The sequence below is a fragment of the Balaenoptera physalus genome (genome assembly GCF_965194825.1).
Source record: "Balaenoptera physalus genome assembly, chromosome: 7".
Lineage (NCBI taxonomy): Eukaryota > Metazoa > Chordata > Mammalia > Artiodactyla > Balaenopteridae > Balaenoptera > Balaenoptera physalus.
The window spans coordinates 46,811,254-46,825,100 of record NC_138886.1 but is presented as its reverse complement, the minus strand read 5'-3'; the positions used below and the strand labels follow the sequence as shown (position 1 = coordinate 46,825,100).

General features: G+C 36.4%; 1 protein-coding gene across 1 annotated transcript in view; it reads right to left on the bottom strand.

Annotated features, from left to right (window-relative positions):
- ALDH1A1 (aldehyde dehydrogenase 1 family member A1) overlaps positions 1-13,847 on the bottom strand; it is a 54,154-nt gene that overhangs the window by 17,726 nt on the left and 22,581 nt on the right. Inside the window, exons 3-7 of the mRNA XM_082471022.1 lie at positions 9,620-9,760; positions 7,412-7,541; positions 5,761-5,822; positions 4,085-4,213; positions 2,341-2,454 (exon numbers count right to left, since the gene is read on the bottom strand). Coding sequence (XP_082327148.1) covers positions 2,341-2,454; positions 4,085-4,213; positions 5,761-5,822; positions 7,412-7,541; positions 9,620-9,760 — 576 coding nt within the window. The remainder of the gene's footprint in view (positions 1-2,340; positions 2,455-4,084; positions 4,214-5,760; positions 5,823-7,411; positions 7,542-9,619; positions 9,761-13,847) is intronic.

Here is a 13,847-nt window from a genome sequence, read left to right as displayed (position 1 = left end):
GTTTGAGTTTTCCCAAAGGTCTAGCTAAAGTCAAAATAAGGAAACATAAGTTTTTGCCCCATGATTCTGTTCCCTCACTTGGAAAAAAGTAAAATGTCATTTTTTTCTCAAAAAGGTCTACAATGAAGAGAGGATAAGCACTATTTAGACTATGGTAAAAAGTATGTTCCATGATATTATGGCGTTGCCCTTGTGGGGCAGAAGTAGCAAATGCTCATAAAAATGTTCTAACTTAGCACATCCTGCACAACGTGGGTTGGATTCTGTTTTAAATGAATCTAATGGGACATGAAAATTCTTACCTTGCCAGAAACATTTTTATAATGAGCATGACTGCTACAATGGACCACAAAAACATAAAATCCATGGTTTGCCTCTTTCATGGCATTTGGCAAGTTCACTACTATCTGCAAAGCAACGAACTTGAAGCTAAAAGAGGACCCAGAAAGACTGATTTTTCTGTGTGGCTTCTAAAATCATCTTAGTCACACTTAATTCTTTAATACTCAATCAGAAGTAGTTACTGTACTGGTTTCTGGAGATGAGAATGAATAAGATAGTCTTTGAGGATAGTCAGCAAAAGGGAGAGAGATACATAACAAAGCAAGGAGCACGTGCTATCATAATTATATATCAAGGACAATGGGGGCACAGATGGAAAGTTTTTAAATTCAGGATGCTCCTGGGACTGCGGAGAAAGCCATAGAGGGCATGTGATGGGAGCCGCATTATAGTAGGTGTGGCCACGCATGAGCAAAAGCCTGCGGGGATGAAAAGATGCATGGAGTAATCAGGAAGTGATGGGGCAGCGATGAAGAAATATTATGTGGAGAAGGGACCTCTTCCCTCACACCTTATGAACTAGTGTGAGAAATTAAAGAGTGAGGGAAGGAACAAGAGAATGGAAATGACTCTAGAACACACAATAATCATGCCATTTAGTGACTACTCTGTAGGATGCTAAATGTTTTACTACTCATTAGCTTATTCAGTTTTATTCGGTACAACTCAATAAAGTAGATATTATTCCCATTTTACATATGAAGAAACTCAAGTTTAGTAAGGATACTTAACTTTTGGAAGACATACTGCTAGGAGGGGTAGACTTAGAATTTGAACTTAGATGTTTCCTAGTCTTCTCATATCAAAGTTTTTGGTGGGAGGGGGCAGGTAAAGTACCCCTAAAGTGCTGTAGGGGTTCAGGGATGAGCCAAGATAAACAGGCAGTGATGCAGAGATGGCATCGTGGAACAGTAGCCTCTGGCTCAGATAAACTAGAGAAGTGTGTGGGATCTAGAGCAGAAGCTGTACATGGCATCCCTGTTGGGCAAGGTCTACAGTGCTAGGCTGAGGAATTTGTACCTTCCTGCTTTACCTCCTCTGCTGTGATTTCAACCTGTGACTTCATCATTTTTTAGTTTATTGCTATGTCTTGACCATTACCAATTGTTTTGTCCACAGACTCCTGATTGAAGAATTGGTTTTCCCCTACCTCAATTAGGAGTTTGTAGAATGTAAACTTTTTCTATTCTATGTCTATAAAAAACAAGAAAAAATTACATGTTGATTTATCTAGTTTAAAAAAGATCAAGAAAAATAAAATTTGATTTTCTATCATTTTAGTTCTCTATGTAAACTTTTCTTTATATTGGAGTGGCTAATTAGGAGTATAAAATAATCAAATTAGCCTTTCCATGCTATCTGGAATGTTCTTCCTGTTTCTCTCTCCAGAAAGTTAAAAAAGTAACCATTTTCAACACCCAGAGCATTTGGAGAGCATTTAGCGTCCCTCCTCTCCCCCATCCCTCTCCTCTGAAGTGCCCACGGCTGGGGTCCTGTTCTTTAATCTTCTGGATAGCCAAGCTGGAGCTACTGAGGCAGAAAAGTTAGGTCGGATCCGGGAAGCTGAGCTGCTGACTCCTTTTCAGAATGTTCAGGGAAGAGAGAGCCCCAAATAAGGAGCTAAGGGTGAGGCTCTGCTCTTTGACTTCCCTAATCTACAGGATAAAATTACAATTCATTCATACAAATCACTGTGGCCTAATTTATATTTTTTATCATAAACCTTACTAATCATACGACAACGTCTAATCAGCCGTATTTCTCGTCAGAGAAAGTAATAACATACTAAAAACAGTTTACTCCAGTCCTTCTGCTTTTGTAATAGGTATTTCGTTTCATCTCAACGACATCTGCTTATGTTCTATAAACATGTGTGAAGGCTAGAATAAGGAACAAATCATTAAAAGAACTTTTGTTTTAGGGAAATGTCAGCTTAAAAACAGTAACATAAAACATGCTTCCGACTGCTTCACTACTGGCCTGAGTAAATGATGTTACCTGTGTTGATCCTGTGAAGGCCACTTTGTCTACATCCATGTGAGAAGAAATGGCCGCCCCTGCAGTAGGCCCGTAACCAGGGACAATATTCACTACTCCAGGAGGAAACCCTGCCTGAAAGATAACAAGTAAAATAGTTAGAACAGAACTGATCATTTAATTCTACAGAAAAAGGAGAGTATGGGATCAAAGCTGCCTCTTTATGCTAATCTTATGAGTTTCTCTACAAAGAAAGATTCATGTAGGTGGTTTTATTATTTATTATTATTCTTATTTCATTGTTTAGCCCACTTAAAATAACCTCAAGGGCTGCATTATTGAGGGACTATTTCTCCTCAGAGTAAAGTCCATCTTTGACTTTCATGGATCATTGCTCCAATGATGGCTGTCTCAAATTTTATAATAGTAACTCAAAAAGATAGTGTGTGTAAAAGTGGTTGGTAAATTACTCACAAAGAAGGAAAACAATGTGTTTATTATCCATTCAGCAAAAATAAGAAGCTAAAGGGATCTTAACATTTTTAGTTTCTACCTGTTGATTGATCAGGGCATACCAACTAGGTTGCAAATTCCTATCAGCATTATTTAATCAGAAAAATATTAGGTTAAAAATGGTCATCCCATTCATGATCAAGCCTCACAGATTGATTCCAATCCCAATTAAAGAATTATCAAGTATAGAGCAGTGTGGCAACTGAAACAACACATTGAAATTTCATGTTATTTGCATCAAAATGTCTCATTTTGACATCTCTTTTGCCTACTTTTAACTTGAAGTGAAGACTGTTTTTAAGATATGGATTCAGATTTCCTGAATTTTAAATTTCTAGGGACTAAAGCTTATTTTTAAAATATTGGTATGATATAAAGGACAATAACTTGTTTGCAAGAAAAAATATATTAAAACAATCTAGATAGTTGATGAAAATAAATTTTATGTGCTCTATTGTCAGTTTTTGAGCAGGAAGGTAAATGCAGAGGAAACCGTAATAGAAAAGAGAATATAAAGGTATTCCCTCATGGGTGAATGAGCTTAGAAATAATGTAGCCCAATGCCACAAGCAAGCATATTAGCTCAGAAGCCTCCAACCTTCAAATAGACTAGTTTAAACAAATTTGTAGAATTTCCAGGCTGTTAGTTGCAGTTATATACCAACTTACAGTTCAACATTTGAAAGAAAATCATAGCAATTTCAACATGAACTTGCATTCATGGGTGTTGGGCAAAAGAAATAAAAGAAGTGATCATAAGGTGGCAGTTGGACATGAAGCTTTTGGTCTGGCTTCCTGTCCTGCTTTGGGCAGAGGTTCATTTGGGTTGACTGCCAAAAGTCCCTGCCAGCAGCTATGCTTAATGCGTCCCCACTGGACAGGAGCCATTGGCAGATAATGTAGTTTACAGTAGCAACAAATGAAGTCTTCCTACTGTAAATCAGGACTCCTGAGTTCTTGCACATACTTTTTTTTTTTTTTTAAGATATTTGAAATACAACTTTATTCTGATTCTAAATGAAAAGAAATGGGAATGGCAGTAACAAACAAGATTCCACCTCTCAATATCGTCATGTGACTGTAGTAGTCTTATATTTGAAACTCAAGGAGGAAACAACTGTGTTCCAAAACAGCTAAATATGCAGGTCCAAAAAATAAAGGTTTTTTTTTTTTAACTACCACATTCACTCCAAAGCCCATCCATCTCCTTCAGCATCCAAAGATTAAACATATTTTGATTTAGGAAACGTACCTCTTTTATTAAAGATGCCATGTGAAGAGCAGTCAGAGGGGTTTGCTCTGCTGGTTTCACAACCACTGTGTTTCCGCAGCTGAGGGCAGGCCCTATCTTCCAAATGAGCATGACCAATGGGAAATTCCACTAGAAAGCAATATATAACAATAGATTCTTTGTATTGCTGAAAGCCACATTTGCTAATCTAACTTCCACATTATACACTCCCTGTAGATGTTAAACAAGAATTGTAGTAGTTTTGTTTAATCATCTGGTATATTCTAATTAAGTTCATTGCTCAAAGCAACTCATAAATGCTAAAAAAAAAAAAAAGAAAAACCTCCAAATAAACTAGATACAGGAAGAGAGCAGGAGAAAGTCATAAAATTTTATCAAGTGCTGTTATTTTGAGTTCTTTTTCTACCAGGAAAAAAAATCACTGCATGGTTTAGAAATCAAGCCTTACTATTAAATATACTGTAAGTTACCTGTAAGGGTTTAAAAAGTGTAATTATTCCTCCCTCCCTATAGGGCTTTAAATGTAACCATTTACCCAATAATAATATTTAGTAGTATTTAATTCCAAGACAAGTATCTTGCTAAAGACAAAGAAGTCTAGGGTCTGGAGGCTGACAGCTTGGTTCACATCTCAGCTCAATCGCTGAGCAGTCATGTGAATTCAGACAAGTTATATGCACTTTGTGTATGATTTCATCATCTATAAGTGCTGAAAACAGTCCTCTCTACTTCAGAAGGTTGTCCTGAGGATTCATAGAGAAAGTGGGCCAAATGTTTAATGCAGTGAATTGTTCATCACAGGCATACGGTAAATATTAACAATTCTTAGTATTCAGGATTATGTAGTTTTTATGGGTTTTATTGGGATTTTTGAACTAATGAGCAATTTCATTCAAAATGTTAATATGTGTACATTTCAATCTCATTGGAGCAGAAGATAAGTCATTGCCACTTCCTCATCTAAGAACATCAGGACACTTTATCATCTTTTTGTTTGGCCTTTTTGGCCTTTCTGAATATGTCAGTCAAAGTGAAATCATTGATAGTCTCCTATTTGTTGGACATAAAAGGAAATCTTCATCTGCTTAAAATGGTACTTTCTCAAAGAGGAATGTGGAGTATCAAAGCCTCTTATCTGAAGGTAGGATATATTCCATACTGTGCTCCAAATGCCTCTGGCACAGTTTCTTCCATTTAGTTAAGAAATTTCATTCAATTTGAACACTCTGGTTGCTCCTCTTCTCTATGTTGAGAAGTCCCAATGAGGAATATTGATAGAAAGTGTTGGAGAGTGGTCGGCCATACTACACTTCACTGAAATGCTTGGCGTCTTGCACGATGACCACTTTGCTATGTACATGTAAAGCATGGGTCTTAAACAGAGTGCACAATACATCTTTTTAAAAACAAACCATAGAGTAAAAGGTTAAGGTTTGGTGATGCTGTATATGGAAACACACTCAAGAGATATGCCAGAATATAGATAGGTTTCTGGACTACTGGTTCGTATCCAAAGGGTACAGCCACAGAGAGACCCAAGTTCAACAATTACTATATTTGCTCCACATTTAGCAAATATCTAAGCATTCATCTGTGCCCAAGAAATCTTCATTAACAAATGAAATAGAATTAGAACTCACTTTTTTTTGACTGAAAATTATATGAGAACAACTTACAGGAATGATTTGGCCACACACACCAATAGGCTCATTTCTTGTATAAGTAAAAAAGTTTCCATCTGAAAAATAAAACACACAATCATTTATAGACAAATGTGCTTGATATTCACAGAATGGTGGTTTGGGGCTGATGTGAGAGGAAGGTATAGACAATAATTTAAAAAAAAGAAAGAGAGAACATATCTCTGCCTATTTACAAAATGAAAAACTGAGCCCTCAAATAGTAATTTGAAATGAGAGGAACCATAAAACTGAGTTAGGTCAAAGCAAAGATGCACAATTGGAAAAGATCTGAACAATATTTATTCTATCTCTGATCCTATAGGAGGGCTACTTTCTAAATCATACTTGCTCTCACTTTCCTTTCTTTCATGATAAAGGAAATAAAAGGTGTGTAACTAAGAAAGAAACTGTTAGAGTTCTGTTTCTGACAGCTCTGAGTTCTACCAGTAATTTTTTAAGTGCATAATATAATTTAAAAAATAGTAAAATTAAAATATAGTAGAATTAAAAAATATCTCCCTGTGAGTGACAAGCCTTTCCTACTGGCTTGTTCTAAAAAGTCCTCTTCTCTTTGCCTACCAAACAACAAAAGCAAGCTCTCTTACTCTATGGAAAAAAATGCCAGATGTAAAGGACATTTCCATCTGGATTTGACTGATTCATATGCCTCAAAGTTTGATGTGGTCATCCTGAGGTTGCACTGTGCTTTGTGTTCGTTCTAGTTCCCACAAAAGCTTCCTGGCTATCATAGCAAGAAGGCTACTTATCAAGATCTATTTGTACTTTAAATGGTTTCTCCCATTTTATCAAAGGGTAAAGTAAAAGTTTCTGAAAGAGCCACAGTTCTTGGTCCCATCATGGTCTCACTCTCCCCTTTCCACTTTCTGGCTCTCACTTCTGACCAGCGGGATGCTCCAGTTAGATTGGAAATGCACTTCAGGGCCAGTCCTGGAGGGTGTTGTATTTCCATAGTCAATACGTTTATATGAATTAAACTCTACTTGTAACGTTTTCCAACTCGATGCCTTTTCATATTCCTATCCCATTATGTGCATACTCTATTAAAATACTAAAATGCATACACATTCACTCACACAAATTCTTAAGCTATAAACACAGACCCTTCTTTTTTTGAAACTATTTGAAACAAATCAATGTGAATCAGTTTGTTTAATTAGTCTGCTCTAACTATACTGAGTTAGACCAGGCACAGATGACCATAGCTGACTCATACTGGAACATACAAAGAGGCTTAAATAATTACATTATAGAAAGGGTATAAATGTCACCATTGGAATAAAACCCAAATAAATAATTTCAGAGGCCAGCTCTGAAAAGTTTGAGTCCTTAGAGAGACAACTGCTTAAATCAGTAATTGTGGGCATATGAATGTTCTTACTTTAATATTTTCTAAAGTATCTATAGTGTTATTTTCTGCATAATTACGTTGAAACAATTTTAAAACGCATGTGATGAATCTTAGCAGAACGTCCAGGTTCAGAACTGCATTGTCTCAAAGTCAAGAAGAAAATAATTCTGCCCTACTTGGTTGACATCTTTAAAAGGGAGAGTTTGGAATTTTTCATCTCTACAATAATCTCCTCACCCCTACCGTCACCCATGGTGGTTTCCCAAAGCTACTTACCAATGGGTATCGTGCGGCCCTGGATCTTGTCAGCCCAGCCTGCACAGTAGCGTAATGTTTTTATACAGCCTCCTAAATCCATCAGATATGCATTGGAAAATAGTTTTCCACCATTCATTGACTCCATTGTCTGAAAAAGAGACCACACCCCAAATCTAAACTTCCACAGAAATTTTAGATTAAAAAAATAGTCAATATTTTGAGTAATCGTGTGCTAGAGAATTTTGAAAACACTAAAAGAAATCCTGTAAGCAATCTTTTGTAACCTCCTCTTTTTAAAAAGGAGACTAAAAAAAGAGTTAAAAGGACTTGCTTAAGATCATACTTGCTTAAGGACATAGCAAGATCTGGGTAGAAAAGGTAGTGAGATTCTGGTTTCTAAACCCTAGTGCCCTTCTATGTCATTCTGAACGTCCCCCAGTGAACCAGCTTTCTAGGAACTGGTCACAATTTGATATACACACAGCTTGTGAGAGTGGCACTTAGTCTCCTTAGATCAGAGTTCCAACAAGATTTCACTTATTATATGATACAACTGTGGGTGACAATTTACTGTCAGTGACCGTTAATAATGCCTCAATAATCATTTTTAATTTTTACGTCCCATCTGGATATTCACACAAACTTAAGTAACCCCTGGATTTTTTTTTAATCCATGAGTTTTCTTCAACAAAATTTTAAATTGTGAAACTCTGAGTTTTGCCACTAATATCAAAATTATTGTTTGAATGGTCAGGCTGAAGTTCAACATTTTCTAGTCTAGTGCCCTAATGGTTTTAGGATGACCTATCTCTCCTTTTCCTCCTTTTCTTAAGCAGGACTGTAAAGACTTTGGGGCGTAATGTTCTGCTGGGGCAGGAGTGTACAGGTGATAAACTCTTAAATCAGTTCCTTATCTATTGTACAGTCTTCTCTCTCTGCATTATATTGTATGCTACCTCAAAACTTAATCAAACATGATTTTTGTATGCTTACTCTTTTTTCCCCCCTTACGATCTTATGCTGACAGAGGCAGTCAACATTCTGTAATTCACAGATCGGATAAATTAGGGAAGGCAAGTTTTAACAAATTCTGCTTTCTTCCTGCAGGATGTTTTGGTTACTGTTGTTGTATTGCGTATAACTTCTAATTCCGTATTTTTACATACTTTGAATTATGCTGAATCTTTGATTGGATAATAAATGGCCCTTTGATTAACTATAATTGCTAATGTTGATTTTAAAAAACATAAGCCTTTTTGTCGCCGCCAGTTAAGATTCTAAAGGTAGTAAAAACTTACTCTGAAATCTGATGTTGCTGTTGCTTTGTGTTAAATTGGCTTCTCGAGAGGAAAAAACAAGGAAACACCTCCCCCACCCATTTTATGTGCTGATTCATATAACTGCTGAAATATGTTTTAAAAAGCAGTATACATAAAAATAACATTTTTATAAACACATGAATGGATTTTTCTTTATTATTCGCTCTTTCACCTATAAAAAGAACATAATTTATTCAAGACCATTGTGAACATGTACATTTCAGGAAAGGAAAAAGTGGCCATTTATTAACTGTCTTGGTGGGCTAGATTATGGAGAAATAAGGTTTATTTTAAAGAAATATCCTGGGCACCTTTAACAAACTCCATGAGATTTTTTTCACTCAAGGAGTTCAGTGGTCAAGTAAGTTCAAGAAAACCGGTATATTATTCTAGGATCTTCATGCTGCATGTGACCTTATTTTATAAAGGCTCAGAAATTCTACAGTAAAGGAAAGAAACTTGTTTAATTTGATTTAACTCAGGGTCTGCCCTGGTGGCGCAGTTGTTAAGACCCCACGCTCCCATTGCAGGGGGCCTGCGTTTGATCCCTGGTCAGGGAACTAAGATCCCACATGCATGCCGCAACTAAGGAGCCCGCCTGCCACAACTAAGACCCAGTGCAACTAACTAACTAACTAAATAAGAAAATAAAGCAAAAAAACCCAGTGTTTAGACTGTAGACTCTGTTCTGGGAGTAGACATTAACATAATCTAAAACCAGAGTGCAGATTACTTACTATCTGAGAATAAGCTCAATGGTACCATTCATATACAAGAGCTGGTAGAAGTCTTTTTGTTTTATTTGTAGAGAGTATATAGTGAACACTAAAATCAAAACAACTCACCAATCCAAACAACCAATGCTTTCTAGAGATTTTGAGTTCTGCGCAGTTTGGTTAATACTCACTGCCAGGAGCAGACGATCTCTTTCGATTAAATCAGCCAACTTGTTTATTAGCCGTCCTCTCTCTGAAGCATCCATAGTACGCCATGGAGAGCCAATCTGAAAAGACTGTCTTGCGGCCTTTACTGCTTTGTCAACATCCTCCTGCAAGTCAAAGAATTCAATTCGTGGGCTAAATGTATTAGCAAATCCAGTGGCAATAACCCTATAAAATACACTAAAACTCCTCATAAGCTGTGTCTTCATCAGCTCAATTCCAGCATACTGTACAAACTCAACTACCATATATTGGAATTATACCTGCTGCCTACTCTTTGGAATGATGAGTACCACACACATAGCACATGCTTGACTTCCTAGAAGAGAAATATTATATTTTAATAGTTCCTATCATTGGCGTGCTTACCATATATCAGATAATGTTCTAATTGCTTTACACCTATTAACTCATTTAATTCTCAATAATTTTATGAGACAGATACGTTCCCCATTTTACAGATGAAGAAACTGAAGCAAAGAGAAAGGGAAGATTTGCCCAAGGTCAATAGCTGAAAGTGGCTGAACTGTGTTTTAAAAGGAGCCCAGCTGACTGTAGAGTCTTTGCTCTTCACCACTACATTTTACTGCTTTGGTGATTGGTTTGTCAAAAGTTCCAGGGAAAGCTCAAGATCTAAAATAGTGAATATCTTCTTGGATCTCTGGTGACTTTATGGGCTGTGTATTCTCGTGAAGAACCTACTGAAGGGTGAATAAGAACTATGTTTTGCTGTTGAAGAGTAAACATTATAAACATGTGCTCATTCCTCTTGTTCAGAGGGAAAAAGGCACAGAGGCAGCGGGTCTGGTATAGAGAAAGGGCGGTATATTACAACCTCTCATTTCCCAACTAGGTACAAAGAGTTCCTTTCAATCCCTAACTAGGTAAAGAAGTCAGTTTCTTATTATTAAGGCACTGCTTAAAATTACATTAATTCAAGCAAAAGTCAAATAATTGAGTAATTTCACACTCAGTCTTCTTGCCTTCACTCATGTGTCCTCACTCACACTCTTTTTTCTGAACTGGTTTATTCCTCCTGTTCTTTCCTAGTCTGCCTCAGTTAAATACTTTGCCTGGCCACTCATTCCCATAGATCTTTGTTCAGATCCCATTTGAGCGCCTATAGAATACATCTACTACAAAAATCACTACCTCTTCCATTACTACTCTATTTGTCTTTTTTCCTTCCTCCATCAAATCAGTTGCAAACACTTTAAAGGCATAGATTTTCCCAATCTTCTTTTGCTTATCAGTCTGGTCACTACATGGAGCTATATAAGCTCCACAAATCATGGTACCTCTTAGGCCAGTGGGTTGTCTTTTGTGCAGGAGCCATAGTTTCCTTAAAGAATCTGAAGGGAAAATTGTCCTAAAGTTTTTTAAGTTGCTCAAATTAAGCTGAACCCATTCAACGATGATACCTTCCCCTTTGGGAGGCATGGATCTCAGATTAATATTCCCTGCCTTTGATTATATTCAGTCAAGAAGTCCCAAACTAGGAATTCCCTGGTGGTCCAGTGGTTAGGACTCCACACTTCCACTGCAGGGACACGGGTTTGATCCCTGGTCGGAGAACAAAGATCCCACATAGCACCACCAAAAAAAAAAAGACGTCCCAAACTTACAAGTCTGCATATTAAAATACAAGAAAAGTAAATTAGTTTTACATTATTTATCACCACACTAAGATGACCTTGGGCCAGAGGGATATTTTACAAGTATAATTTGGTCTAATTAAGTGATAATATTATCACAATACAGACTACAAGCAAACATTCTTTCACTGTAACCATCATACACTTGTGTATCTTTTCCTTTTTAAAAAAAATTTTTAATTTAATTTATTTTTTTATACAGCAGGTTCTTATTAGTCACTTGTGTATCTTACTGTCTAACTTTTGAGAGAATAGTGATTATATACAATAAAATACATGTATTCTTACTCTCCCTTCCTGAGAAATATATATTCAGTCATATTTGGGGCATTCAGTTAATCACACTGATTGCTTATATTTGGACATTGTTTTATGCCATAGGTTCTCACCTTTTCCAAATTATATTGGAAGAGCACTGTTGAAAAAAATTAAAAAGCAAACCACAAGAATCTGAAATTGCCAGCATGATCTGTGGATACCACAGCTTATAAAATACATGCTGCTCTGTGTTTGCAAAGGTCTGTGTGACACAGCTTTCATTTGGACGCTTCTGCTTAGTGTTCCATCATCAGCCTTAGCCAAATATGGTTTATCATAGGCATCCTGGCCTCTCAAAGGGATATGGAATAATTGGCTTCAAGACAAGTAACTCTGCCATATGGAAAGTATGTTCCTGGAGAACGCTGCTATAAATAAAGACGTGTTTGTGGTTATATCCTTTGGATCATACTCCTCCTTTTCTCATATATTTTATCTTGCTGGCACAGAAATAGAATAATGGTAGTTAACATATAGGTCTGGAACAAAACAACCCTGATCTGAATTCTGGTTCCTCACCTATTAGCTATGTAAGCTTTGAAGCATCCATCTATTCGTTCATCCATCTATCTAAAGATTTGCTAAACACTCTATTCCGTAGCATTCTTATCATCAGGCTGCTAACGATAAAGTAGTGAAGTAAAGAGACTAGCCTTTTGAAAATTCCAATTGTGTGGGAGAAACATACAACCAAATAATCACATCATTATTATAAACCATGAGAAATATTCTGAAGTGAACTATATTGTGATATGACTTCTCTCACCTTTGGTTTTCTTATCTTTAAAATAGGGATAATTGACCTCATGGAGTTGTGTTGAAGATTGAATAAGGTGACACTTGAAATACATTTTCTGTGACAGCCGTTATGTTAAGTGTTCATTAAATGGTAGTAAGTGCTATTGGAATCAGAGCAGTCAAAACAACCTTAAAATAACTATCAGCAGTTGTAGTGTGTTTTAATCCTTCCTTTCAGTTTTCACTGCCCTGTATTATTTTAGGCTGTCGTTATCTCGTATTGTTGCTAGCCTTCCTAAGTCCATTTTCTTCTCTCCCCAAACTGTCTTGCCTATTGCTACCAGGCTAATCTTCCTCAAATAATTTGACCTTATCACTTTCCCTTTCCAATATTTGCAAATGCTCCCTTTGCCCACGGTCCTTAGGTCAGACTTCTCTTTCTGATTTTCAAAGCCTAGCATTTTTGGGGCCCCACTTCACCTACTCAAACTTGTGCTCACATTTTTTCTACTCTGTCTGGCCCAACTACTTCTCACCTTTGCTCCTATAATTCTCCTCGCCTAGAATGTTCTACCAGCACACCCCTTTCCTTTCAAAATCCTACATATTCTTTAAGACCCAGCTCAAATATCACAACCTACCTAAACCCTTGCCAGACTAATCCAGCTTGATAATAGCTACTAGTTAAGAGCTTACTAAGTTCCCGGCGCTATGCTAAACCCTTTATAACCCCACAGTTACTGCTGTAGTTAAGCATCACAGACCTCGTTTTATAGGACATGAAATCTAGCAGATAGTAGAACGAAAATTTAGTCCCAAATCTGACTCCAAAATCCAGTTGTATAGCTCTTCAAGGCTATCCTGATAATGATCTCATTTGCAATGAATACTCACTGCTATCTCTATTATAAGCTATAATACTTCTTACTATTTGGGTCTACCATAGGCAGGTTATAAATATTTAATAAGTTTATTATGCATCTTATAAACTCATTATGTTACATTGATTTCATATAAGGGTGCTCCTTATATAAATAATTTTCTTATATTGATATTTACAAAATAATTCATATCTTAATTGATTCCATTATATAACAAAGCTTTTACATTAACCAAAACTATTAGGCATAAGGGGTTTTTGTAAATTATTATTATGATTATTTTTATTCCAAGACGACTATTTCTTGGATTTTTAATCCAGGACTAGCATTTCCAAGGACATAATTTTTTAACTAACTAGAAAACAATATGATACCATTAACTCAGATTTTCTACCATCAGTAATACTTTTACCTTATAGTGTTTAAAATGTTCCTTTTTTGAAGTAAGGGACCACAAGTTGAAGAGATGAAATTAAGGAAGGACTGAACTCTTCCATCCCTCCCAGACCGTGCATTTCCATATTAAATTTGTTCAGATTTGGAGAAAGTAGTTATCAGACCAGTTTTACACCTGTCATAGGCACTTACTTTAATGGACATTT